This window comes from Notamacropus eugenii, chromosome 2 (assembly GCF_028372415.1).
Source record: "Notamacropus eugenii isolate mMacEug1 chromosome 2, mMacEug1.pri_v2, whole genome shotgun sequence".
NCBI classification, from domain to species: Eukaryota; Metazoa; Chordata; class Mammalia; order Diprotodontia; family Macropodidae; genus Notamacropus; species Notamacropus eugenii.
In genome coordinates, this window is record NC_092873.1 from 525,357,051 (window position 1) to 525,382,545 (window position 25,495).

The 25,495-nt window shown below is 41.3% G+C and overlaps 1 protein-coding gene across 3 annotated transcripts in view; it reads left to right on the forward strand.

The window, feature by feature from the left end:
- Nucleotides 1-25,495, forward strand: part of RAVER2 (ribonucleoprotein, PTB binding 2) — a 100,193-nt gene that overhangs the window by 52,235 nt on the left and 22,463 nt on the right. Inside the window, exons 3-9 of one of the 3 annotated variants that reach the window (XM_072649742.1) lie at nucleotides 6,537-7,006; nucleotides 9,871-10,062; nucleotides 11,845-11,962; nucleotides 19,714-19,799; nucleotides 22,095-22,202; nucleotides 22,571-22,682; nucleotides 24,765-24,994. In XM_072649742.1, coding sequence (XP_072505843.1) covers nucleotides 6,537-7,006; nucleotides 9,871-10,062; nucleotides 11,845-11,962; nucleotides 19,714-19,799; nucleotides 22,095-22,202; nucleotides 22,571-22,682; nucleotides 24,765-24,994 — 1,316 coding nt within the window. The remainder of the gene's footprint in view (nucleotides 1-6,536; nucleotides 7,007-9,870; nucleotides 10,063-11,844; nucleotides 11,963-19,713; nucleotides 19,800-22,094; nucleotides 22,203-22,570; nucleotides 22,683-24,764; nucleotides 24,995-25,495) is intronic. The other 2 variants (XM_072649744.1, XM_072649745.1) reach the window with 2 other exon arrangements.

Genomic DNA, 25,495 nt, shown 5'->3' on the forward strand with positions numbered 1-25,495 from the left:
TACCAAGAGATTCCATTACTTATACTCCAAGGAAGCCATTAATAAGAAGAATAACCCCATAGACACCAGAATATTAATAATGGTGCTTTTTTGTGATAGCAAAGAGTTGGAAACTAAGTAGATGCCCATCACCTAGGGAATGACTAGCCAAATTGTGGGATATGAATGTAATGGAATATTCCTGTGCTGTAAGAAATGATGTGTGTCATGAAAATGGAGAAGCATAGAAAGAGTTTTGTGAACTAATGGAGACTCAAATAGGCAGAACTAAGAGGACAATAGATACAGTGACTACAACAATGCAAATAGAGAAACGAAACCACAAAAGGAAATCAAAAGTATATGCTAGAAAATTGTAAAGAATAAGCATGGCTCAAAAGAAGAGATAAAGGTAGGCAACTCTGCTCCCTCCTTCCCCCGCCCCTTTTGCAGAGGTGCAAGGTTCACAAGGTTGACAAAGGCTTTGTACACATCCTCAGCCTTTTTCAATGTATTATTCAATTGTGTTATTTTCCTCCTTGAAAAATATTATGTATTACATGGGATGGCTCCTGAAAGGGGAAGGTGAAGAAAGAAAGTCTGGGGAAAGTAGGATAATGTAGAAAAATACATCAATTGATATAATTAAAAAGAGTTAAAATTATAATAAAATGTATAATATTATATATTTATATATTTTATAATAATTAATTTTTAAAAGATGCTATTACAAAAAGAAAATAAGTTGTATTAGAAACCTCTTCTAGGTTCTTGGCAGTGGGAATAGAAAGGAGATGTAAGGAAGAAATGTTGCAAGAGATGTTTCAGATTCATTCATAATCTGGCTTCCACCTAGCTTTCCAGATTTATTTCACATTATTCCTCTTCACATATTGTCTCTTCCACCCATCTGAACTATCAACCGTTCCCTGAATATACCATTCCATTACCTGTATGTTGGGGTGTAAGCTCAGTTCTCACATGAACAGGTTTCGGGCAGGTAAAAATGAGGGCTTCTTGATTGCGAGCTCTCATGAGGCCCCCCAGGGAACAGCTGGAAATTGAGAAGTGAGACTCGAGCTTTCTTGTTTCTCCACCTCTTCTCAGTGGAAACTTGCTGGGGAGAGCATCCCACCCTTGAGATTGGTCCGTGGTCTGAGCATACCTGTTGTTAATTAGCTAGGGGCTGAGAGCAGGCATGGTATCCATGTGCGAACTGCGTGACTGGGAGAGCTTAAATGGGGGCAGGAAAGCCTGAGGGGGTCCCTCCCCTCTTTTGCCTCCATCCTCTCGCTGTGTGATTCTTGCTCCTTAAGGAGGAGGGGGATCCCTTTCTCCTGGGGAAGAACTCGCCTGCATATGGACATGTAACCAAGACCCTGAATAAAGCCTAACCCTTGTTTGACTCTGGAAAGTCTCTTCTCTCAATACGTTTATCTGGCTGGCCACCGAAGACCTAGACTAAGGTAAGAAGACTTGGGAAGCCCACGGCAATTAGGCCGGGACACCTGTATCCTTAGGCTCTCACAAACCATTGCCTGTACTAGAATTCACTCGCTCCTCCACTCAGCCCCTCTCAATCCTTATTCCTGGATTCCTTTCAGACTCAACTGCCACCTTCTACATGACCCTCAGAGGACCCTCTACATCCCCCACTATTAGCTGGTACCTTCCCCTTCAAGTTATCTTCTATCCCTTTTCTATCAGCTTTTATATATAAGTGTCATCTCTCCCCGGGATGGCTTTTCGTTGAGATCAGAGATGGCCATCTAGATTTTATTTTGTCTTTGTATCTAGGATATCTGTGATGCCCAGCCCAGTGCCAAGTACATAGTACTTGCCAAATAAATGCTGGTTGATTGATTGCTCTTCCTTCCATACTTTCCTCAAATGGCACATCTTTGTACTTTCCTGAGAGTTAGGACTTTCTCTTTCCTCAAGTTACTCTGGGCTTCTTTGTTTTAACTTACTCAATCACTCAGTCAACAGGTATTTATTAAGGGCGTGTTATGTGCCAGATATCGTGCTAGATGCTGAGGCATGTTGTTTTTCATTTGTTTGTTTTGCTTTGTGGTGTCCATTCATCATTTCTAAAACTTAGAAAAAGTTATGGTCCTAAATTATGAAAGTTAATATGTACATATTTCTACTTTTTGAATAGTTTTATTCCGCCCTTCTCAATGGTCTGGTATTAGAAGAAATAAATGACTCAGAGGTGAACTGACAAAAGATGTTTACTGTTTGAAATTGTAATCTTGTAAGAAGAGCTTCCTGAGGCTGAGTTTCAGGAAAGAATTCTATTGAAATAGGGAAGATCAAGAAAATATATTGAGATTGGCCTGGCATCAGACTTGCCCGTCTAATGGCAGACAAAGCTGTGGCAAAAATGGTAAGAAAATTACAATTTGTAATGGGATTCTGGTGCAGAAATCAAAGAGTTCTGTATATTTATTTCCTCTCACAGGGAAATAAATAAACAGGCAGACACTTTATTTACAAAATAGTGAGTTCTCATGGTTCCCTCAGCCCTCCTCACACACTGACTTGTTCACCCTCAGTGCTAGCATGATCATTATTTCTAAAAAAAATTGACATTTCAAATGTATAGGAAATGGAAAAACTAATGCTTGGAATTACTTGTATTTAAATTGTATATTATATTGACATGTGTTTTATCCTCCCTGTACCCCATTAGAAGGCAAGAACTTTCACTTTTGTCTTTGTATCTTCAGTTCCTGGAACATTGTAGGCACTTAATGTATTGTTGGCAAATGAATGAATGAATGAACTAATGGATGAACCAGGAAGGATTTGGCAGAATTGACCTGGAAACAGATTCCCAAGAAAAGCTGATTCAACAGTTATTAACCTGTTGCCCAAAAGTGTTTTCCTAATATCATTTTTCACATTCTTAGTACATTCTACTTCAACAACTAAAGTCTCCTTGATTTCATTGGCGTGAAAATGGACTAAGTAATCAGTAAGGCCTGAAACTGTATGGGTTCTCTGTGGCTAATATGGAAATAGGTTTTTACATTATTTCACATGTATAATTGATTTCATATTGCTTGCCTTCTCAATGGGTAGGGGAGGAGCTGGAAGGAGGGAGAGAAATTAGATCTCAAAAGTAAAGAAAAAAAGAATGTGAAAAAATGCAAAAATTGCATATATATATTTTTTAATTACAGAATTGTAGAACTGTAGAATTTTAAAGTTGATAGGGGCAATAGGGGTCCCAATCCATACCTGAAAGGAATCCTCAGTGTAATACATCTAGCATGTAGTCCTCCAGCCTCAGATTGAAGATATATATACAATGAGGGAGAACCCCCTCCACCTTCTACCTCATTCCACTTTTGTACATCTGGAACTAGGGGTGTATTGGGGCCAGGTCAGACCTCCAGTCAAATTGCTACATTCTCAGAGTGTACAATTACACCTTGGAAACTGGCAAATGCTAAAAATCTGGTCATCCTTTATTTTATTTTTTTATTTTCTAGACTTAAGAAATGGTTGATAATTCAAATTAAAATTTTTCCAGAGAGCTGATTGTTAGTTGGTTGGTTGGTTGGTTGGTTGTTGTCCTTCATTCTTTAAGAGAACTGAACAATATCACTATGTTGGAGTCAAGGTACAATGTGTCCAACTATGACTAATAGACCAGGTTGATCTTGGAAGACTCTGCCATAGATTGGGTGCAAATAGTTCACATGACCATTTGGAGTAGATATGTCTCTAAATTTGTTCATCTAACATTTCTTTTGAGCTACTGCAGTTATGCTTCACTCCTAGAACCCAATGCCTTCTCTGATTCTGGCAAGCCATGCTGGGTGGTCCTATGCCAGTGTCTCCCATGTCACATAATCAGTCCCAAAGTTCTTCAGAGAGACCTTGAGAGTTTCCTTGTATCACTTCATCTGGCCTCCATGTAAGCGCTTACCTTATGCAAGTTCTCTGTAAAATAGTCCTTTAGGCAAAAATACATTTGACATTTGAACAACATTGGCAGCCCATTGGAATTGCAATCTCTGCAGTAGAGTTTGAATGCTTGCAGATTCAATGAGCATGCCAACATCCACATCCAAGTTATTGCTCATAGATCTGGAGTCTAAAGGGACTTCAGAGATCATGTAGTCCAAATCCCTGGGGACAGCCGGATGGCACAGTGGATAAAGTTCCTGGAGTCAGGAAGACCTGAGTTCAAGTCCAGTCTCAGACACTTACTAGTTTTGTGACACTGAGCAAGTTACTTCACTCAGTTTGCCTCAGTTTCCTCCTCTGTAAAATGAACTGGAGAAAGAAATGGCAAACCCTAATTTTTAGATGAGGAAATGGATCCCTAGGGAAGGTAGGTGACTGTCCAAGTAACCCACATATTAATAATTAGAGGCAAAATTTAAAAATAAAACATTGCAAGACCAAGCATAGATGCCTAGAGCCTTCCACTGGAGACTTCTTGCCAAGTCAACATTGTGCCATTAATAGCTATTTTTTGAGGCCCGCCACTCAACCATTTCCAAAGCCATTGAACTGTATCATCCTGTCATCTACACAGTTCTGCTTTTTCTAGACAAATAGCTTGAGTTACTTTATGAAATACTTGGCTCAAATCTAGGTCAGCTATCTCTCCAGCTGATCAGCTCATTTAGTCATCACATCAAAAAAGGAATAAGGTTGGTGTGGCGTGAACTGTCTTTGAAAATGTCATGCTGGCTCTTAGTAATCATTACTTCCTCTGAGAGGGCCACTAAAATGTTCTAGAATGTTCCAAGAATTGAGGTCAAGCTCACAAGCCTGGAGTTGGTAGATTATATTCTTTTCCCTCCAACTCTTTTTTTTTTTTAAACTGGTAGTTTACCTTTCTCTAGTTTTGCACTTCCTCGTCTGTTTACCACAATTTTGCCATGCTCTCTGACAACGATTTCGTAATCCTATTTGCCTGAAGGAAGTGGTTCACCCAAACCAGATGACTTGAATTCATCAACTTGCTATTCTCTTATAATAATTGTTGATGTTCCAGTGTTTTTCATCATGCCCTTAAAATGAAATGCTTGATTCCATTAAAAAAAATCAAGGCTTTAATGGGATTGCTAAAGAAATGGGTTTTTTTTCGTTTTTCTCAAATAGCTTATTTCTAGTAAATAAGATAAGTTTGCAAAGCGTTTTGAATGTTAGCTCATTTTATCTTCATAACAAACTTGTGAAGTAGATGCTAATATTATCTCCATTTTACAGATGAGGAAACTGAGGTCACACAGTTTAGGGTGACACAGCTTGTAAGTGCCTGAGGCAGGATTTGAATTCGGACCTTTTAGACTCTAAATCTAAGGCTCTATCCATTAAGTCACCCAGTTGCCCCTAGGGACAGACGGTAATTGAAGGCCTGCTTCTAGGTGGTGCAATGGATTGGAATCAGGAAGACTCATCTTCATGAGTTCAAATCCAGCCTCAGTTAGCAGCTGTGTGACCCTGGGCAAGTCACTTAACCCTGTCTACCTCAGTTTCCTCATTTGTAAAATGAGGTGGAGAAGGAAATGGAAAATCACTCTGGTATCTTTGCCAAGAAAATCCCAAATGGGGTCAGGAAGAGTCAGACACAACTGAAAACAATTGAAAGAAACAAAACTCTGACACTGACTATGGGACCCTGGACAAATCAGTTACTTGTTGTAGGTCTGAATTAGTAGAAGGAATCTCCTCTTGAGGAGTTCTCTATGCTGTGGAAATCTCTGGTCTGGAACCATTACAACAAAATTATTCGGTCTTATTTTTGATGATAGTTATCCTATTATTTTTTAATCTAAAGCTTCCATAAGATTGGGAGCCAATTTTTTAGACTCTGGTTACTAACCAGTTTAGTCTCTGGTTCAGATTAGCATAGAGTGGGGTCAAGCTATTTCTGCACATTTTGGGGGTGCCCTTCCTACAATGAAATAATACAGATATCATTTAGATAGAACTTTGAGAGGAATAGAAGTTTTTATACTCTAGGTTTTCTGTAGAGTTTTTGAAAGCATTAATTATTTTCTATGCTAACAACACCCCCAAACGACCACCACCACCCTGAAACCCACCTCAGATGTCACTATGGGGTTAGAGGCAACTAAAGGTTAAAGGTCAGAGGAGAGTATATAGTTTCTCATAATGAAACAAAGATGCCAAAGGATTCTCTGCAATAAAACTCAATTCACATAGTTTGGCTACTTTAGAAGCTTTGTATTATTTCATTGTAGGAAGGGCACTGCACCCAAAGTCAGAGGACTTGAGTCCAGCTCTCATCTCTGACATCCATTACCTGTGCGACTTTGGGCCAGTTGCTTCATCTGTATAGGCCTCAGTTTCCTCATCTGTCAGATGAGGGAGTTAGACTAGATAACTTCCAGTGGCCCTTCTACCTCTGGAACTGTGATACTATAATTCTGTGAGCTTACTAAATTGGAGATCAGTTAATTAAGATGAAAAGAGTAGCCTACAAATGGATGGGATTTGCCTCTGTCAGCACAATGCCTGGCATATAGTAGGCACTTAATAAATGTTTATTGATTTGTCTTTTTCAGCCTTTGTTACCTTATTGGATGGGGAACAAGCCCAAAATGCCATCCAGACATTTCACCAATATTCTCTTCGTGGAAAAGAGATAACTGTTCAGCTCCAGCCCACAGATGCTTTGCTCTGCATCACCAACCTCCCACCTTCTTTTACAATAGAAGAATTTGAGGAACTGGTCCGAACATTTGGCAATATTGAGAGGTGCTTTTTGGTCTACAATGAAATCACCGGCCATTCAAAGGGCTATGGATTTGTAGAATATATGAAAAAAGACTCTGCTGCTAAGGCTAGGTCCGAACTGTTGGGTAAACAGTTAGGAGGTTTCACACTCTTTGCACAGTGGATGGATGTGAATCAGCTGGCCACCGATCTCATTCATTCTAAGTGCCTATGCATCGATAAACTCCCCAGGGACTTCACGGACTCCCAAGAGCTCTTGCAAGTTTTCTCCTTTAGTCACAAGCCTGTGTTTGGTCAGGTAGGTATCTTTCAAGATCCTAGGTTTCAAAGCCTTCTCAAGTATGGAGAGAGACATAACCCTGGATGACAGATACATGCAGGTTCAGTCATTGGAAATAACATTTGCAACTTTTCTTCTCCTTCCTGAGGCTGTGGCTGAAGACCTTTGCCTCTGTGGCCTTTGAAAATGGGTCTCTTCTGCTGTTACTCACAAGAGAAAAGTGTCTTTTAAATCATTTAAATGAGCCTTCAGCAAATCTAGTTGAGCAAAGGATATCAATTAAACTTCTGAAAATAAAAATGGGCAATTTCATGGAAAAATTAAACCTCTACTTCTCATTGGAGGTTTGATAAACATCTAACTTGAAAAACTCTAAAAAATGTTTATTTTTGTCAAATTACTTATTTCTAGTAAGTAAGTAGGAAATGCACATGAGATATCCTTTCTGTTAGTATTTAAGAACACCCTCACCAAGCCATGTCAGGCTTCAAGTTGATGGCAAAACAATTAGCTCTCTTTTGATATCTGGTTTTTTAAAAATGTACCTTGTTCATAAAGATCTGTTGGCACTGGAAAGATATGTGATTTCCTCAGTGTGGGCACATGGCCAGAGAGCAACCTTCATGCTTCTTATTAGATGCTAGCCTTTGAATGTTCCCATGGTTAAATTATTTAGTCCCTGAAGCCAAATTAACAGTGAGCTCCTTTGAATTTAGCTAATCTGGTCCTTAGACAACACATCTACACTTCTTCACCAGTCTGTAATTGAAGGCTGATTAGCTAGGTACAATCTGCCCAAATTTGTACTCACTGCTATAGCTTTGAGAACCAAGGGTTACCTCCACGCCCCAGTGAGACATTGGAATAAGACTGGTAGACGTTCATAGGATGAAAGCAAGAAAGGCCAAAACAAATCGCCAGAGTAAATTCATTTGTGATTTAACATACATTCATCTAACAAACATTTAATAAATGTCTTTATGTACTAGAATTATTTCCTTCCTTCCTTTCTCTCTTACTTCCTCTCTTTCTCCCACTGTCCTTTTGTTCTTCCCTCCCTCCATCTCTCCTTTCCTTCCTTCCTCCCTTCCTCCTTTCCCTCTCTCCCTCCTCCCTGAACTTGTAATTTCATTAGGAAATGGAAATTCCAATGAGGCAATTCCCTCTACCAATGTTGGTCATTACCATTCTGTGACTTATAGTGCTAGAGAACTGCCTGGCACACTAACAGTATAAGTTATTGTCCAGAGTCCAACATCAAGTATGTGTCCAAAGTGGTCCTAGAACCAAGGTCTTCTTGCCTCCATTCTCTGGCTTGTCTTTGTTTCTTCAGTGCTTACTACGTAGTAGGTGCTCATTGAATGCTTGGTGATTGGCTGATGCCCAGTACCATGCTCTCTGTGCAGAGGCTACACTAAAGATAACATTAACAGAAAAAATCACCACCCAGATTGATGACCTCCTCCTCCACCTTCTCCTTCTCTCCATGAAACCAACTGAAACAGACATAGAGAAGCACCCTGTCAGAGCCTTTGTTCTGCACAGGTGACACGCATTCTTTCTACCCAGATTTAAATGTCGTTGTGAGAGGTTTAATAAAACAAAAATATAACAGGACATCAATTGCAGCCCGCAGAGTTTTATATACATTTAGGGGCCCCCGTTCCTACTGGAGTTTGACACCCCTGGTTTATGGAATCATTTCCCCATTATCAAAAGTTGATTTACTACATGTTTGAGTCTACCCTTTAAAGAATGGGCTTAGCCAGCCTAAACCTCTTGAGATTGATGGGCAATACTTGAAATGAAGTTGAAGGAAAAAAGAAAACCTGCACTAGTCATGACCTTGAGGCTATGAGTATGCTTCTGGAAAGACCTAAAATGATATTACAACACAGGGAAATGTAAATGGTGATGGTGACAGTAGTGATAGCTAGCATTTACAGAATATTTTACACTTTACAAATGTTATCTCAGATTATCACAACAGTTCTATGAGGTAGATGCTCTTATTATCTCCACTTCACAGATGAGGAAACTGAGTCTGAGAGAGGTTGATTTGTCCAAGAACACCTAGGTGGCCACCCAGGGCTACCAGACACCCGGTGTCTGAGGCAGGATTCAAATTCAGGTCTTCCTGACTCCAAACCCTGTACTCTACCTGTTGGACCACCTGACTGTCTGTGTGTATCCTCTCCCTACAGCACAGTCCCAGAGTTAGAAGGAGCCTCCCCTGTACACATACAGAGTAATAAATTGTTATCTATCTCATCTCTCAAATGGAATTATATTTGTAAAGTGCTTAGCACAGTGCCTTGTCACAGAGAAGGCACTTAATATGTGCTTATTCCTTTCCTTCTTCCCTTTGCTTGTAGACCTCCAATGATGATGGAACCGTTCCATCTTCGAAATAAATAGTCATTAGGAACAATTTCTTTACTACCAACCCATATTTTCCTCTTTGTATCCTTCATCTCTCATTCCTCAATCTTCCTGATAAAATTGAAACCTCCCACATCTTCTCCCCCTGTACAATTCTTGTCCATGTTTTCTTTAAAGAAATACATTGTGGATCCACACCAGTATGTTGGAGGCCTTCTTTGTGTTTTTGTATCCTGGTGGTGCCTATTTGTCACTCTTCTGGGCTGTGTTCTCCCTTTCTCCAGAGGATGTTTCCCCCTCTGGTCACAGACAGCCTTTAGCATGACTCACTTGCAATGTGTTACCCACAATGCCTTGCACAGTTGATCATCATCATAACCCACAATCAGTTGGTCCTTGAAAAATGTAAGATTTCCTTTTAAACCAGGCAAATTTTGTAAGCAAATATTTCAAAGCAATTCCCAGTTACTTCTTTGCAAATGAAATGTGTATTGCATCAGTTGGCACAGGACGAAGGGAACTATGCAGGCGGGTTTGCAGTCCTCGAATATGACACTGCAGAGCACGCTGAGGATGTTCAGCAGGTGGCTGATGGGATGATGATCAAGGGAAACCAAGTCCAGGTGTCCTTCTGTGCCCCTGGAGTATCTGGACGAAGTACTTTAGCAGCTCTGATCGCTGCACAAAGAATGGTAAGGAATGTTGCCTTTGAAAATGCTAACATGTTCTCAGAAATGAAACCTCTGCTTCTTGCACGTCACAATGTAGCTGAGTGTTTGTCTCAGTTTCCTCTATCCAAAATAATTGTCATGTCTAATGTCTTCTCATTCATTTATTCTATCTGATTGAACAACAACAATAATAGTAATAGTTATGTGACCCTTTAATAATGCAGCACTTTAAGGTTTGCAAAGGGCTTTACATGGAGTATAAAGTGACAATGCTGGGAGGCAGGTGCTATGGTTATTCCCATTTTACAGGTGTGCAAACTGAGACTGAGAAAAGTTAAATGACTTACCCAGAATCGTATGGCTAGGAAGTGTCTGAGGCAGGATTCAAACTCAAATCTTCTGACTCCAAACCCAGCACTCTCCACTATGACAAGCTGCCTCTCTAATTTGTCTTCTGTCACAAGGTTTTGAAGAAGTGTTTTTAGCGGTAGAAGTGGGAAGTAAGTAATTAACTAAATGACAGTTTCTTAAATCAAGCCCGCAATCATTGCAGGGCAAAGAAGATATTGTTTAATAATGTACTTGCAGCTCTACTTCACTTCCTGGCAGGATTCTGGCACACATGATTAAAGGGATGGTTTGTGAGCATTTAGAAAGAGAGGCAGTGATCAGAGACAGCCAAAGTTCCTTCATCAAGAGCAAGTCACCTTTCATTTTAAGGTCAGGGGAAATGCTAGTGTCTTCACCAAGGTATTTGACAGTCTCTTCTGGACTGCTCAGTTAAACATGTAGATGTACAGCAAGATATATTTGGATCTGGCTGAAGGACATTCATTGGTCATTGTCCATCTGGAGTCCATGCTTGACCACAGCCAGAGTACTTACAGTGTTTTGGTCTAGACCCATCTTGTTAGGAAAGGCTTGGTGAAGCCCAGAGAAGGGCAACTGGGTTGCTCTAGTTTATGCAGTATGAGAGGCTAATAAAGGAATGAAGTCTTGTTCAACCCAGAGAAGAGAAAGCTTGGGGTGAGAGAAGCCATGACAGCTGTCTTCAGTTACATGATAAGATGTCCTCTGGAAGAGGGATTAGACATCGGCTGCTTGGCCCCATAGGCCAGAACCAGGAACAGTGGGTGAATGTTGTAAAGAGATGAAGTTAGCTTGATGCAAGGAAAAACTTCCTTAAGCTCCAAACTGTCCCAAAGTGCCTAGAAAGGTGTTCTCAGTTCCCCCTTCCTGGAGTCTTCAAGCAGAGTCTGGATGACCTGGCAGTCACTGAGGATGTTGTATTGAGAATTCTTATGCAGAATCAGTGTAGACAAGATGACCACGAAGGTTCCTCCCTCCTAACTTGGAGCTACTGAAATTCTGGGACCCCAAAAACAGTCTCCTTATTGCAAGGATTTTCCTGTCATGTTGGAGAGGTCTGCTTCTAATAGCACATTCCAATTTCTTCTATGCCTCTGCCATTTTAACCTTTATTAGTTTTATGATGAGAATCTATCTATTGAACTGATGCCACAAAAATTTCTTTGTATGTTCTTGGTCCATCTTGGGATGGTCTTGAAATCATGCATAGTAGGAGGTCCCAGAGAATTACAATTCAGAAAATATTGATATTTTTAAATTGGGGTTGAATTTTATAGTCAGTGAATATCATAAAGGAGCCAGTTTTGAATGTAAATATGGACTATTTGATTTGTAAATTTAGACATATGGTTATTCCCCAAACAAGGATTAAACAAATGGTGTCTTTTGCATTTGTCTTGGTTCTAATGTTGGTTATTTCTGTGTTCATTTAAGATGCGCAATAATCGAAAGGGTTTACTTCCAGAGCCAAATCCAGTCCAGATCATGAAGAGTTTAAACAACCCTGCCATGTTGCAGATTTTGCTGCAACCACAGTTACATGGACATGCTGGTAAGCCAGGTGGGCGTAGCTGTTAAAATCCATTGTATTCCAAATTCAGAAGTTAGTGTTAACTTTAGTTCTCTGATGAGAAAAACACATTTGTAATCTGTGTTTAAAACAATATTAAAAATAAGTAAATATTAGAAATCTCTGAGTATTACAGAATCATACAGAATCTCAAAATTCTCAACTGGAAGGGACCTCAGTGGCCATGCAGGCCAAAGTGTACACACTGAAAAGTCTTCTCTATAGAATATTCAACAAGTAGTCTTTCGCCCTTTGCTTGAAGTTCACCCTTGGAGAAGAAACTCCTCCCCCTCTCATGGCCCCCTCATGCAATTTTGGACCATTTCAATCGTTAAGGAGTCTTTCCAGACATGAAGTCTAATTTTGCCTCTTTGTAGCTTCTACATATTGATCCTTGCCCCTCTGAGGCCAATTAGAGAAACCCTATTCCTTTTTCCACATGCCATCCCTTCAAATACTCTGAGATGCTGCTTTCTCTGACTTTTTCTCTCACCAGGCTAAATACCCCCTCCTTCCTCTAATTCTCATATGGCATAAACTGTAGGCCCTGCACTGTCCTGCCTCCTCTGGATACTCTTCAACTTCTTAATGTCTAAGATGTAGCCTGGAAAGTTGACACTGTCATCCTCCAGATGTGGTTCAATCAGGCAAGGGTTTAAGAGGTGCATGATCACTTCGCTGGTCCTAAATGACTGCTGTCCCTCCTAGTCACCACCCTCTTTCACAGACCGTTGACACTGGCTCCTCGGGCACATCTGCCAATGCAGTCCATATTTTTCACTGGCTATTTGTAGCACTTTTTGCTCCAGTACCATAAGTATTGACTCAGTTAGATGGCTTAGATATGCAAATAGATACACAGATTTATAAAATAATTCATAGATCTATAGCATTATTAAATGTTTACCACATGCCAGGCATTGTGCTCATCACTGGGAATAAAATATAAGGAAGTCGGACACTTCCTCTCCTTAAGAAGCTCACGTTGTAGTGGAGAAAGATTTCCCACATAAAGGGGACTAGGCAAGTGGGGGATGGCAGGAATGGGAATGGAAGGGTACCTGTCAGAGGCAAAGCAGCAAGAGGGAAGCAGGAGGAGGAGTGTGGTGAGTCCAGGTGGGAGGTGAAGCGTGGCTGTTCTCTTTCTCAAAATGATGGTTGAGCTTGAAGTTCACTGAGAAACCCAGAATTTTTTCAGATGACAGATTGTCTAATCAGGCCTCCCCTATCTTATATTTATGAAGTCGGGTTTTAGAACCCAAGTGTGAGACTTTATAGTTGTCAAAATTTAACTTATTGGATTAAGCATAATGCTCTAACTCATCAGGATCTCTTTGTGTCTTCACTCAGTTGTGTAGAATGTTGCTTGTTAGCTCTCCCTCCCAACTTTGGGTCTTTGGTGTATTTGTTACACATGCCTGTACCCAAGAGCATGATGAAACTACTAAACGCACCAGGCCAAATCCAGATCTCTGAGGGGGCTACACCGGGGGCCTCTTTCCACATAAAACCAGGACTGTTCATGACTCCTCCTTGGATACATCCATTCATACAATCTAATCAACCTAAATGATCATCCAGCCCTTATCTTTTCCCCAGCTACATGAGAGACTTTCGTTGAATGCTTTGCTAAAATTTAGATAAACTAAAGCCTTCCCTTTACCTACTAGCTTAATAACCCCATTAAAAGACAAAATGGGGTTAGACTGGATTTACCTATTCACACTGAAGCCATGTTGGCTTTTCATAGTCATCGTTTCCTTTGCTGTGAGTACTGACTGTTCTGTCAGTAATATGGTCTAGCTTTTGGCCAAGAATTGACATCAAGCTCACTGGCCTATGGTCTGCAGCCTGCATTCTCAACCTCTTTTTGATAATTAAAGGATTTGCCTTTTCCCAATCCTCTGGCACCTCCTCTTCCATGCTCTGTGGAGCTCAGGGGCTCAGCCACCACACCTGCCACTGCTTTCAGCCCTTGAGCTTATAGTTGATCTGATACATATGACACTTTTGCAGGGCAGTTGGTGCTTTCTTATCTCCTTCTTTTGGGGGGAAGGGGGTGGGCATCAGTGCCTAGCTTATACCTTGTCTTGCCCAGAACCAGGCTCCCATGAAGCTTCCTGGTCATCTGATGCCCCGCCTCATTTCTAGCTCTAACTTGAACATTTATGTTGACTTCCGCTATTCAAATAGAAGCACCTTGAGGAAAGGGGCTCTTTATTTCACTTTTCTTTTTGCATTCCCCGGTGACTGGTATGGTTCATTTACTAAATTTTGTTCCATTTCGTCCTTTGCCAAGTTCGTTCTCCTTGGCAGAGGAGATCAGAATTAGACAGCCAATGGTCAATCATTATCCTTTCCATAATGAGCAACCTATCCTTCCTCTGATTTTCCTCTTTCCCTCTATTATTTTCTTCACCAACTTCTGCTCATTCTGACCTTTAACGTTTCTGACTCTTAACGTTTTTCTTACAGGACCATGCCACACTTTCATATTTATCCTTTCCCCCTCTCCCTTGCTTCCACAGTCCTTTTATGTGTCCTTTTTTGTTTATCTGAGTTGATTCTTTCTGGCAAACAGACGGGCAAGATGGTGCCATGATGCTTTGAAGGGGTCCAAACTGGGGTGCACTTCTTGGAGTGTGGAGGTGGAGTTTTTTTTTTTTTGCATTCAATAAATATCAAGCCATAAGGATAATTCATATGGTTGGTATGCCTTCATTCAGCCGATAATGATTAACAGAACAGTGTTACTCATTTACTTCAACAAAGGTCATGGTTTGGCTATGCCTTTTCTTTGTGAAGTTGCAGGTCTGCTTCCCCTTTCTTCTTCCTTTACTTTCATAAAAAGACATTCTGTCAAAAACAATCAAGGCACGTTGCTTTCTAACAACACTATTCATTCCTTTAATAAACACATCATTGCCTTCATATATGGCTAGTCGTCCGCTAAGGAACTGTTTGTTCTGAAAGTTTGTATGTTGTCAGTTGTCTGGAACATGGAATGCATTTTCCTCTTCAGTCATTGTTATAGATAGTGGGGACGTAGGTTCCCAGGCTGACTTTCAAAAGCCTGTTTAACCCCTTCTGCAGTTCAAGTGAGATTTGTGCCACTAATGCTCTCTAAGCAAGCCGTAAAGTAAAATAATGTTTCTAGAGGAAAATACATGCATGTTCTGACTCTGGATGTTAGGAACACATCTCCCTCCACTGTAGAGGGAATAGAAGTTTCCTCTCCCCTCATCTACTCCAGTAGCTCTGTGGTAGAGCAGGAGCTCCCTTTGACCCCTGGCCATTAGTGGAATGATGGCAGGGTTGAGCATTTTGAAGATCACAACTTTGCATGACTAAGCAGAAGAAGAAGGAAGAAATCCATGAATGATGTGAGAACCAGGGTTGGGGGCTCTAGGGAACTGTGGGTAAGGAGATGTTCTTGTGTGTGTGAGTGTGTGTGTGTGTGTGTGTGTGTGTGTATGTGTGTGTGTGTGTGTGTAGAAAAAAAGGCAATTTTCAGAAGCAAGAGGCACTTGCCTCTAGGGAATTCAGGAAATACTTTTTCTAAGAGGTAGTGTATGAATGAATGAATGAATGAATGAATGAATGAATGAATGAATGCATGCATTTATTGAATGATTACCATGTGCCAAGCTTGAGATGAAATGAGAATGACAATTAGGAATGGAGGCAGTCAATTAATCAAGCCAGGTACTGTGCCAGGCACCAATGATACAAAGACAAAAACATGCCATTGCCTGCCACTGAGAAGAGAGCTAAAATGTGTATATCTGAGTGTATGAAAATGAAATACATAAATGTGATTGATAAAAATAAAAACTTCACTGGGGGATCCTTGGTTCTAGTGACTCTGCGAATGAACCTCTTTTAGCATATAAGGGATTTTCTATATTGGTCTAAATATGGGCTAGACCTTCTCCACAAATCTAACTTTAATAAAACCTTAGTGCAGACCATCATCATGGCTCCCAGATTAAATCTTTAATGGTCTCAGAATTGTGTGAGTGGCAGCACCAGCTACCCCAACGACCCACAGAGCCTCTGCAGCAGATGCAAGCTTATTCCCACTTTGATCCAAGCCCCTGTTGCTACCCTCTTCCCTCAGAGATTACCTTCTACTTCTACTTTATGTGTCTTAAATGTACATTTTTTGCACAGTCTCTCCTATTGGGATGTAAGCTCCTTGAGGACAGTGAAGGTTTTTGCCTTTCTTTGGGTCCCCAGTGCTTAGCTTAGTGCCTGTCAATCAATAAGCATTTAATAACTGCTGACTGATGGACCCACTGATTGGAACCCACTGCAAAGCCCATTAGCTCTCCCTCCTGCCCCATAGGATATGAGAGGGTAGAGGAACCACTAGAGGTAAGATATGGGAAAAGAGGATACTTATGGGTAACTCCCTCTTCAGTTGGTTTATTCTTTGTCCTGGGACCAAGGATCTGTGTCCTACTTTTACAGAGCTTCTACTCTACCTCCACAAGCAGTCAGTGAGGCTCAGCATCATGGAGGTAAAAATCAGAGAGAAGCTGGAGGCAGGGATGATACATACCACAACATGATGGGATTTGTCAACCTTTATAAGAGAGTCAAGGACCGAGCTAAGAGAAAAAGGAGGAAGGGTAGGAAGAGAGTGAAAGGAAGGGAGAGGGGAGTGGGGGGACCCATTTCCTCAGCCATGGCAAGTCTGCCTTCCCCCATTTGCCCTTCTGAGCCTCTCCACTTGGCTGGGCTCCCTGGAGCCTGCTTGGATGGCTTACCTTTGCATGTGGCTGAAGCTTAAAATAGCACCTATCTTCCAAATAGGTTATTCTTTAAAATACAGTGATTTTGTTTTAGGGTTTTTCAGTGTCTGTCTGTGTGCTTCCTTTCTAAGAATGCCCATTTCAATATATTGTGAATTCTCAGAGAACTGTCCCAAATTGTGATATGCTGACTCTCTGGACTCCCCACTTACACACACACACACACACACACACACACACACACACACACACACACACACACACACACACACACACACACACGGATTTAAATTATCCCTGACCTCTGGGAGTGAGCACCCAATGGGGCCCAGTCAGGACTGGTCCCAATCCTGCCTTTCCAGCCATATCTGGATGTCCAACCCACAGTTTAAATTAAAACAGGAAAAGTTGAACTCATCTCCTTCCCCTGCTCCTGCTTCTCCTTACATCTCCCCATTTCTATTACTCTTCGACTGTTCCTGAGGCTAGAAAGCTAGGGATTCTGTTTGATCCTTGCGCTCCCCAAATCCACTCATTAGCCTTACCAAGTCTGGTCATTTTCACTTACAGAGGGTCTTCTTTTATCATCAGTCCATCCATCAGTGCCAAGGTTCAGCTTGGTAACTCTTGTAATAACTTCCTTGATAGATTTCCAGCCCTAATCCATGATACGCTGATGTCAGTTTAATCTTTCTAAAGCATTGCTTTGGTGTGGGCCTCAGTCTCCCTGTCTGTAAAATGGGGGACTGGACTAGTTAGCTCTGTGGTCTCTTCTAGCTAGCAGTGCTCTGATGGCCCAGTTATTTGTGCAGTTTCCATGGATACAGGAGTTGGGGTGGATCTCTGAATCTTTCATAGTTCCTTGTACATAATAAATATGTTACAGAGATACCTGAGGAGTCAAAGGATGTATTAACATAGAAGCAGTGTGAGGTAATAAGATGAGCCCTGATTTGGAGTCAGAGGACTTGGAATCAAATCCCAGCTCTGGTTCTTACCCTCTGTGGGACCCAGAAGCAAAATCCCCAGGCTGAGTTTCTGCGTCTCTAAAAAGAGGGAGGTCTCTTGTGTCCAGCTACACATGGCCTGGCAGTGGCTCCCTTGCCAAGGATGTTCAGTTCTCCCTGTGTTTTCTCCCAGGTACTTTGCTCAGATTAAGACCATTGCTAGCTGTCACTTGGTGGTTCAGAATCTTTGCTTCCTTAATCAAAGTCACCCCTGACTCCATCCTCCAGAGTGTGTGCCTATGCTGATGCCTCCTCACCAGTACAGTTTTGTCTCATGACTTCTCGTCACATACTCTATGCTCCAGTCAAACCGAATGACTTGCCATCCCCTTAACCTTCCAACCTCTGTGCCAGGTCAGAGTCTGTACTTGGGATGCCCACCTCCCTTCTGGAGTCATTCTGTAAAGACCACTTTCAATGATTCTTCCTCCAAGACCACAGCTCTACACCTCAACCCTCTCTTTTTGCCCCTTATCTCTAATACCCTTATGGATCATTTTGTATTATCCTTATTTTTGTATGTATCGTGTCCCTCTCTTAAATCATAAGCTCAGTAACTCCAGGGACCTTTGTCCATTTAACTCTGGAATTTTCTCAGTGTTTTCAAATAGTGACCAGCACCCGGTAAGTCCTTCATGTTTGTTGGATTGGATCGAATTGAGTTTAGTGTTTTGGGAGGAGGGTGGATCATAGCATCTCAAAATTGAAAGGAACCTCAAATGCTCATAGGATCATAGATTTAGAGCCAGAAGGGGCATTAGAAGTCATTACATCCAACCTTGTTATTTTATAGATGAGAAAACTTGAGGCCCAGGGAGATTGGGACTTGCCTAAGATCACCTAGCTAGTAAGTGTCTGAGGTAGCATTTGAACTCAGGTCTTCCTGATTTCAGATACAGTTTTCGATGCACCCTGCATCTTCTCCAACCCATACTTGAAGCAATCTTTTCCTCAAAATCCCCAACAAGTCCAACCTCTCCATCCAGCCTCCTGTACTGAAGTTCCCATTGTCTCCTGACCAGCACCTGTAAAGTGTTTCCTTATTTCAGACTGAAATCTGCCTCTTGGCAACTTCCAGGCCTTGTTCTGCCCTCTGACTAATCCCTTTTCCTCGTAGTAGGATTCCAGGTTAGCTGAAGATCATTATAACGGGTTGCCCACTCTGCCACATTTTCTTCTCTCCAGGCTTCTGTCACCTGTAGGGTGGCAGAGACCTTCATGGCCCTGCATTTTCTCTGCTCATCTATCAACATTTTTATGCTTGAACTTTTTGTTGGTTCAGCCCTTTGGGATGTGTCTGACTCTTTGTGACTCCTTTTGAGGTGTTCAGCAGAAGTGCTGGAGTGATTTTCCATTTCCTTCTCCAGCTCATTTCACAAATGAGGAAACTGGGGCGAACAGTTAAGTGACTTGCCCAGGGTCACACAGCTAGTAAGTGTCTGAGGTTGGATTTGAACTCAGGTCTTGCTTCCTCCAGGCCAGGTGCTCCACTAGCACTGCACCACCTGGCTGCCCCATACTTCACCCAGTCTGTGGTTTGAATGGTAAGCAAATCAAATTCTGCTCATGTTCAATACATGTCCTGCCACATACTTTCTTTGAGGGAGGCCCCTGTAGCTCTCTGGATGCCACTTTCATCTTCTGTAAGTTGGGAGAGTTAGACTAGGTGGTCACTGGCTCTTTCCAGCTCTAATAGTCTAACTTGAGTTAGGAAACTGAAAGAATGTCAATATATTCCACCTCTGACACCAGCAAGGTGACCTTGGACAAGTCATCTAATTTCTTTGGGCCTCTGTTTCCTTATTTGTAAAATCAAGGGGAATGGTCTCATCTCTAAAGTCCCTCCCACTCCTAAATTATGAGGACACACCCATTCTTTGCCAGTTTAGGATTCTTCTGGCCCTTTTTGTACATGTTTTGTGAGAGTTTTCACTGTTTCATGGAATTGAAATTTCCCTTTTTCTTCCAGCGGTTCTCGGAGCCCCTGCCAGTTTACCTCATCTGGTGAACCCATCCATCACCCCTGCATTTTTGCAGTTGAATAAAATACACCAGGTATGGTCTAGACCTGTGATCTCCTCAGTCCAGAAAATGCTGGGGGTTTCAACTCCTCTCCCCTATCCTGTTTGACAAAGTCTGGGTAACGGGGTTACAGAAATTTGCCTGGGCACCAATGAGTTAAGTGTCACCCAGTCAGCATTTGGCCAAGGTGGGACCTGATGCCAAGTCTCCTGATTTCAGCTCTCTCCTTCACATTCTTACCTGCTACATCAGGTGTATCACAACTAAATAGCATCAGATTTTCTAATTTGAGAAAGCTTTTATTTATCATTAGCTTCTAAAGTACTCAAGAACTTTCAACTGTATAGTAATGAAAAATAAAATTATTTTTAAGGCATATGGCTTGGAAAACATAATTTGGCTATGTTATACTTCTTCATTGCTATAAAATATGATACAGTCTATTGGTAAGAAAACTTACTGCTTCTACTTTGGCTCTGGGAAAGAAGGTAGGTAGACCAGCCAGTTCAGAATGGTGCCTATTTCCAGCTAGGCTTTAATGGCAAATGTGTTACTGTTCAAGAGTATCAGAAGGCATGATAATGTGATAGAATTCTTAAAATTGGGATGGTCACAGGGGCAGAAATAATCCTAACTTGCAAAGCAGCAAACACATCTCTTGCCTTTATTCCTGAGAAGTATAGATTTTAAACTCCAGGATGAACCACACAGCATGCTGGGGCCTTTTGTTCCTTAGTGAACTCAGGAAGGTTTCCCAGCCATCGCATTGGCCTGATGGTATCATTCCTGTTCCTCCTCAGAGCCATTCTGATGAAGATCAGAACTTCAGTCCTTGGTTAATTTGAAGTTGAACTGTAATTTCAGTTAGAAGGCCGGTGAAAAGGTTGATTGATATCAGAGTGCCCTCTCTACCAGACAGAATAACTTGGCACTTTCTACATCTGGCCATCAAAAGATTGCCTATTGGATAAACCTCTTCTACCACCATCATAGTGATAGGGACTGGGCCAGTGATTTCTTTGATATGGGGAACTCCCAAGTGAGGAAATTCCCTCTTCTGATGCAAGTTGGCACTTTCTCTGAAGTTTGTAGTTTTAGAAAGATGCCTAGAGCCCTCAGAGGTTAAGTGACTTGCTTAGGGTCATCTAGTCATCTAGTAAGTCCAGCCTGGATTTCAGCTCAATTCTTTCTGACTCAAGGCCCAGCCCTCTATTTGCTGTGGTACTCATTTGTTTTTGTACACTATTTCACCTTCACTAAACTTTTTCTAAAATCATGGTTATGCAATCAATCAATAAGCATATTATTAAGTACCTACTGTGTGATAGGCATTGTGCTAACTAAGCATTCCTTGAAATGTGCTAGATGTGGTCAGGGCTCCATGTGGTCCATGGTTGCTAAGATTAGTTTTACCCTTTCTGATGTTGGGTCTCAGCAAAGTTTTTAAAACAAGTTAAAGAAAAAAAGAAAAACAAGAACTGGTTCTCATGCTGATGAGTAAGCCCTTTCTTGAACTCATTTTCTGAGCTAGAAGGCTATTAATGCCTTTAAGAATATGGAGAACATTTTAACAACTGGAAAACTCGTGAAAATGCTACCCAAGTATTGGAGATGAGTTTCATGAATTCATTTTAATTAGCTCCTAACATCTATCCCATTAAATACTTGTTTGTGCTGAATGTAGATAAGTTGTCTTTAATACAGATTGCATTTAATGCAAATACAGTTACTGGTTTGTTTTTTTACAAATATTACTGGCTTTTAATACCATTCATAAGATAATGTGCTTATGATTGTCTGGACTTGGTTATAGCATGGAGTGACTCATATGAGATCAGCTCTAGATAGATGTGTATGGACCCTAGGACAGTCCTTTTATTAGGGATGTATCCAGGAGTCCAGTAGGTAGTGAGTAGTTTATCTTCTATATGGGAAAAATTTGGTATAGTGTGAGCACCTTCTCCCCCAGAATCACTGTGTTTATTTATCTCACCTCTATACCCATCTGTCCCTTAAAATAGAAAGTCTGGGGCATCAGGAATACCACTGAGTTTTGTGTGCTCCTTGAACTGTTCTCCTTTCTTTCCTAATGCGTCTTGTATTTTGAAATGACAGTAGATAAAATAATAATAGTAAGAGGTACAAGAGTTTGGATATTTTGAGGAAAGTGTACTTTCATATAAATAAATCACTGATCTGAATTGAAAAGGAAAGACACTGGAATGCATGGTGGTAACTAGAACTTGGGTATTTTGGTGTCTTGGTGAACATCATATGTTGTGAGAGGATTTTTTGTTCAGCTGTCTTTTTTTCCCCGTCATTTTTTAGCAGAATTCAGTTATGAGCAATACCTCTCGTTTATTGCTTCAGAATCTTTCTTACTTACAACTGGCCCAGCAACAGCTAATGAAGATCGAGAATATTCATACAAACAGTGTAAGTGTGATACTTAATCAAACAGTTCTGTTGGACAGACTTTGCTCTTTTTCCTCCTCAATAGGGTTTTCTAGTCAAAACTATAGCAGAGGTCACTCACAGGCTCCATTCCACTGCTCTATTTCTATCCTGGGCTGGTTTCCCTCCCTTAGGCTGATTTCCCCCTTTCACCCCACTCTGCAGTGCTCAACTTCATGACGCCATACTCAGAACTCCCAAACTGAACTGATCCACCAGCTGTAGCCTCCCCAGTAACCAGAATTCCAGGCATATGACACTCCCTAACCCAGCAGGGTACTATTTTTTTTTTTTACCAGATTTGGAATTGCTGTGAGAAGAGGTATTTAAATGCTTTTTCTTTTCTGTAGAAACCTGGATTACTGGGTGAACCCCCAGCTATGGTTCTTCAGACGGCGCTAGGAGCCGGGGCAGCACCGTGCCTGAAGTCAGAGCTGGGGCACCGGGGAGAAGAACATAAAAGTAAATGGGTCTCTTTCCCTACTTTCACATAGGTTTGTTTTTCCTGGGAAGTCAGGTGGGAGATGTGAAGATCCTTGTTTGACCCTCAGCTTCTCTTCCTTTAAGTCAGCTAGGTGGCGCAGTGGGTAAAGCACTGTAGAGTCAGGAAGCTTGAGGTCAAATCCTGTCTCAGACGCTTCCTAGTTTTGTGACCATGGGCAAGTCACTTAAACTCTATATGCCTCAGTTTTCTCATCTGTAAAATGGGGAATAATAATATCACCTACTTCATAGGGTTGTCATGAGGCTCAAATGTATTTTGTAAACTTTAGAAAGCTATATAAATGCCATCTATTATCTGATTTTAAGGGAACACCAAACCCTAAAGTTCTTTACATTAAAAAAATGTCATGAGTTCTGTGTTGGGGCAAGGGATTGATGGCTGCAGCATTGATGGCTTTTGAGGGTAGATATTTCCATGACAGGCAGTGTGATGATGCCTCAAGGTCACATCCTGGCTGTGTGAAAAGTCACTGAGTCACTTAGACAACTCTCCAAAATGCTGAGTCTGCAGAATAGTTTCAAATCTGCCTTGATCAAAGAGTCTTCTCACTGGGAGCTCCCTGACATCCGTAAAATCATGGGTTCATGATTGGAACCTTTCCAGCTAATTCCACCGGCTAATTTTGAGACCCCAGGATCATCCTCATGACATAATGGAACATCAGAGGAAGAGGACAATTGACCATGTACCTGCTGGATAACACCCCCTAACTGTCCCACAGGCATTTCAAACTGGCCATGTCCAAAGCTAGACTTCATTCTCTTTTTCCCAAAGCTTCCCCCTCTGAATCTCCTTCTCTCTGCCAAGGACACCATCTTTCTTCCTGTCATTGGATTCATAACTTAGAAGGCAGATCTTGCCTAGCTTTTTTTGTTGAACTCTCTCCTTCCCATACAGAATATTCTGTCCCCTTCCTGTGGCCTTTGCTTAGACTGTTCCCCCATACCCAGAATGCTGTTTCTACTCTCCTCCGCCTCTTGAAATCCCGAGCTTTTGTCTCTTCTCAGATACCACTTCCTAAACGATTCTTGTGATCCTCCCAATTGTTACTGTCCTTCCCCCCAAAAAAGACTTTTTTCTCCAATGGATCTTTGATATGATTGGTTTTTGGAAGTTCCCTCCAATAACAATGACAAAAAGTAATAACAATGGTGACGATGATGATGATGACAATGATGATGATAGCCAGCATTTATATAGCACTTTAAGATATACAAAGTACTTTGCGAGTTTCTCATTTGATCCTCACAGTAGCCCTGGGAGGAAGGTACTGCCATTATCCCCCATTATTACAGTTGAGGAAATTGAGGTAGAAAGAGGTTAAATTACTTCCCTAGCATCACACAGCTAGTAAGTTTCTGGGGCTGGATTTGAACACCTGCTGCATGACTCATTGGTATCTTCCTCTCAGTTCCCCACAAGGGAATGTGTGTGGTGGCCTTGGTCATCTGCTGCTAAAATCACAAGGATAGCAGCACAGCAGCTGGATCTTTGCCCAGTAGTCCTCAAGCTCACTCTTTGTACGCTTTCTCTCTAGTTTTTTTTTTTAACTAAAGTATGTACACATTGATTACCCCACTAGAATGTAAGCACCTTGAGGACCAAGAGTGGTTCATCTTGTTTTTCTTTTCCCCCTAGCACTTAACACAGTCCTGGGTTCATAGTAGTTATTTAACAAATGCTTAAGGAAAGATAGAAAATGGATGGAAAGAAGGAAGAAGGAAAAGAGAAGGAGAGAGAAAGGGGGAGAGGGAGGAAAGAATGAAGGACGGAAAAAGGAAGGAAGAGAGAGGAAAGGAGGAAGAAAGAAAGGAAATAAAGGAAGAGAAGGTGGTAGGAAGAGAAGGAGAAAGGAAGGAGGAAAGGAAGGAAAGAAATAGATTATTCTATAATATTTATACAAGGTGAATTTGAAGGGCTTCTTTCATAACTTAATAGCACCAAAAATCCTCTATCTTGCTAAGTATTTCTGGGAAAAGATTTTCCATTTCTCATTGATCTTATCTCCTAACCCAACTGCTCTTTTGACCTTGCTACAGCAGGAGCAGGGATCTTACCCTTCTTTCCAAATCAGCAAGTGGCTGGCCAAGGTGGGCCAGGGTCAAGTACTCCTCAGGACAAACCATCAGCCACATTGGGATCACCAGAAGGAACCGTCTCAGGGCCGCCGACTTATCTTCCGGGCTTTACAAATCCTGCTTCTGGAGGCTTGGGGACAGGTCAGCCCAGGCAACAAAACCAGTCCAAAAGCACCGAAGCAAGTTCAGGGGTAAGGAGACAGGAGGCATGTGGAGAGACAAACAAATAAGCTTTCCTCTTAATTTTATGTTACATGAAATTGGTAACAGTATATTGCCTTTTTTCTTAGTTTAAGCTTGAGTGATTTATTTAAAAAATCTTCATAATTATTGTGAATCTCAATAGAAAGTAATAATATATTTAAATTCTCAAAAGGAAAAACAACAAATTATATCATTACACTATACTGCACCCAAAAAAATGTTAGTAGCAGTAGCTAATATTGACATTGCACTTTAAGCTTTGCAAAACACATTACCTATATTGTCTTATTTGTGATTTCCTTATACAGATAAGGAAACTGAGGCTGCCAGTTGCTCTATGAACCCACTTACTATCCCTTTACCTTCTCTGTCCAAAATGATCTTCCCATACATATTATCTTTCCCTACTAGAATGTTAGCTTCACGAGAGGAGAAATTTTCTTGCATTTTGTATTGGTAACACTTAGCTTAGTAGGGTGCCTGGCACA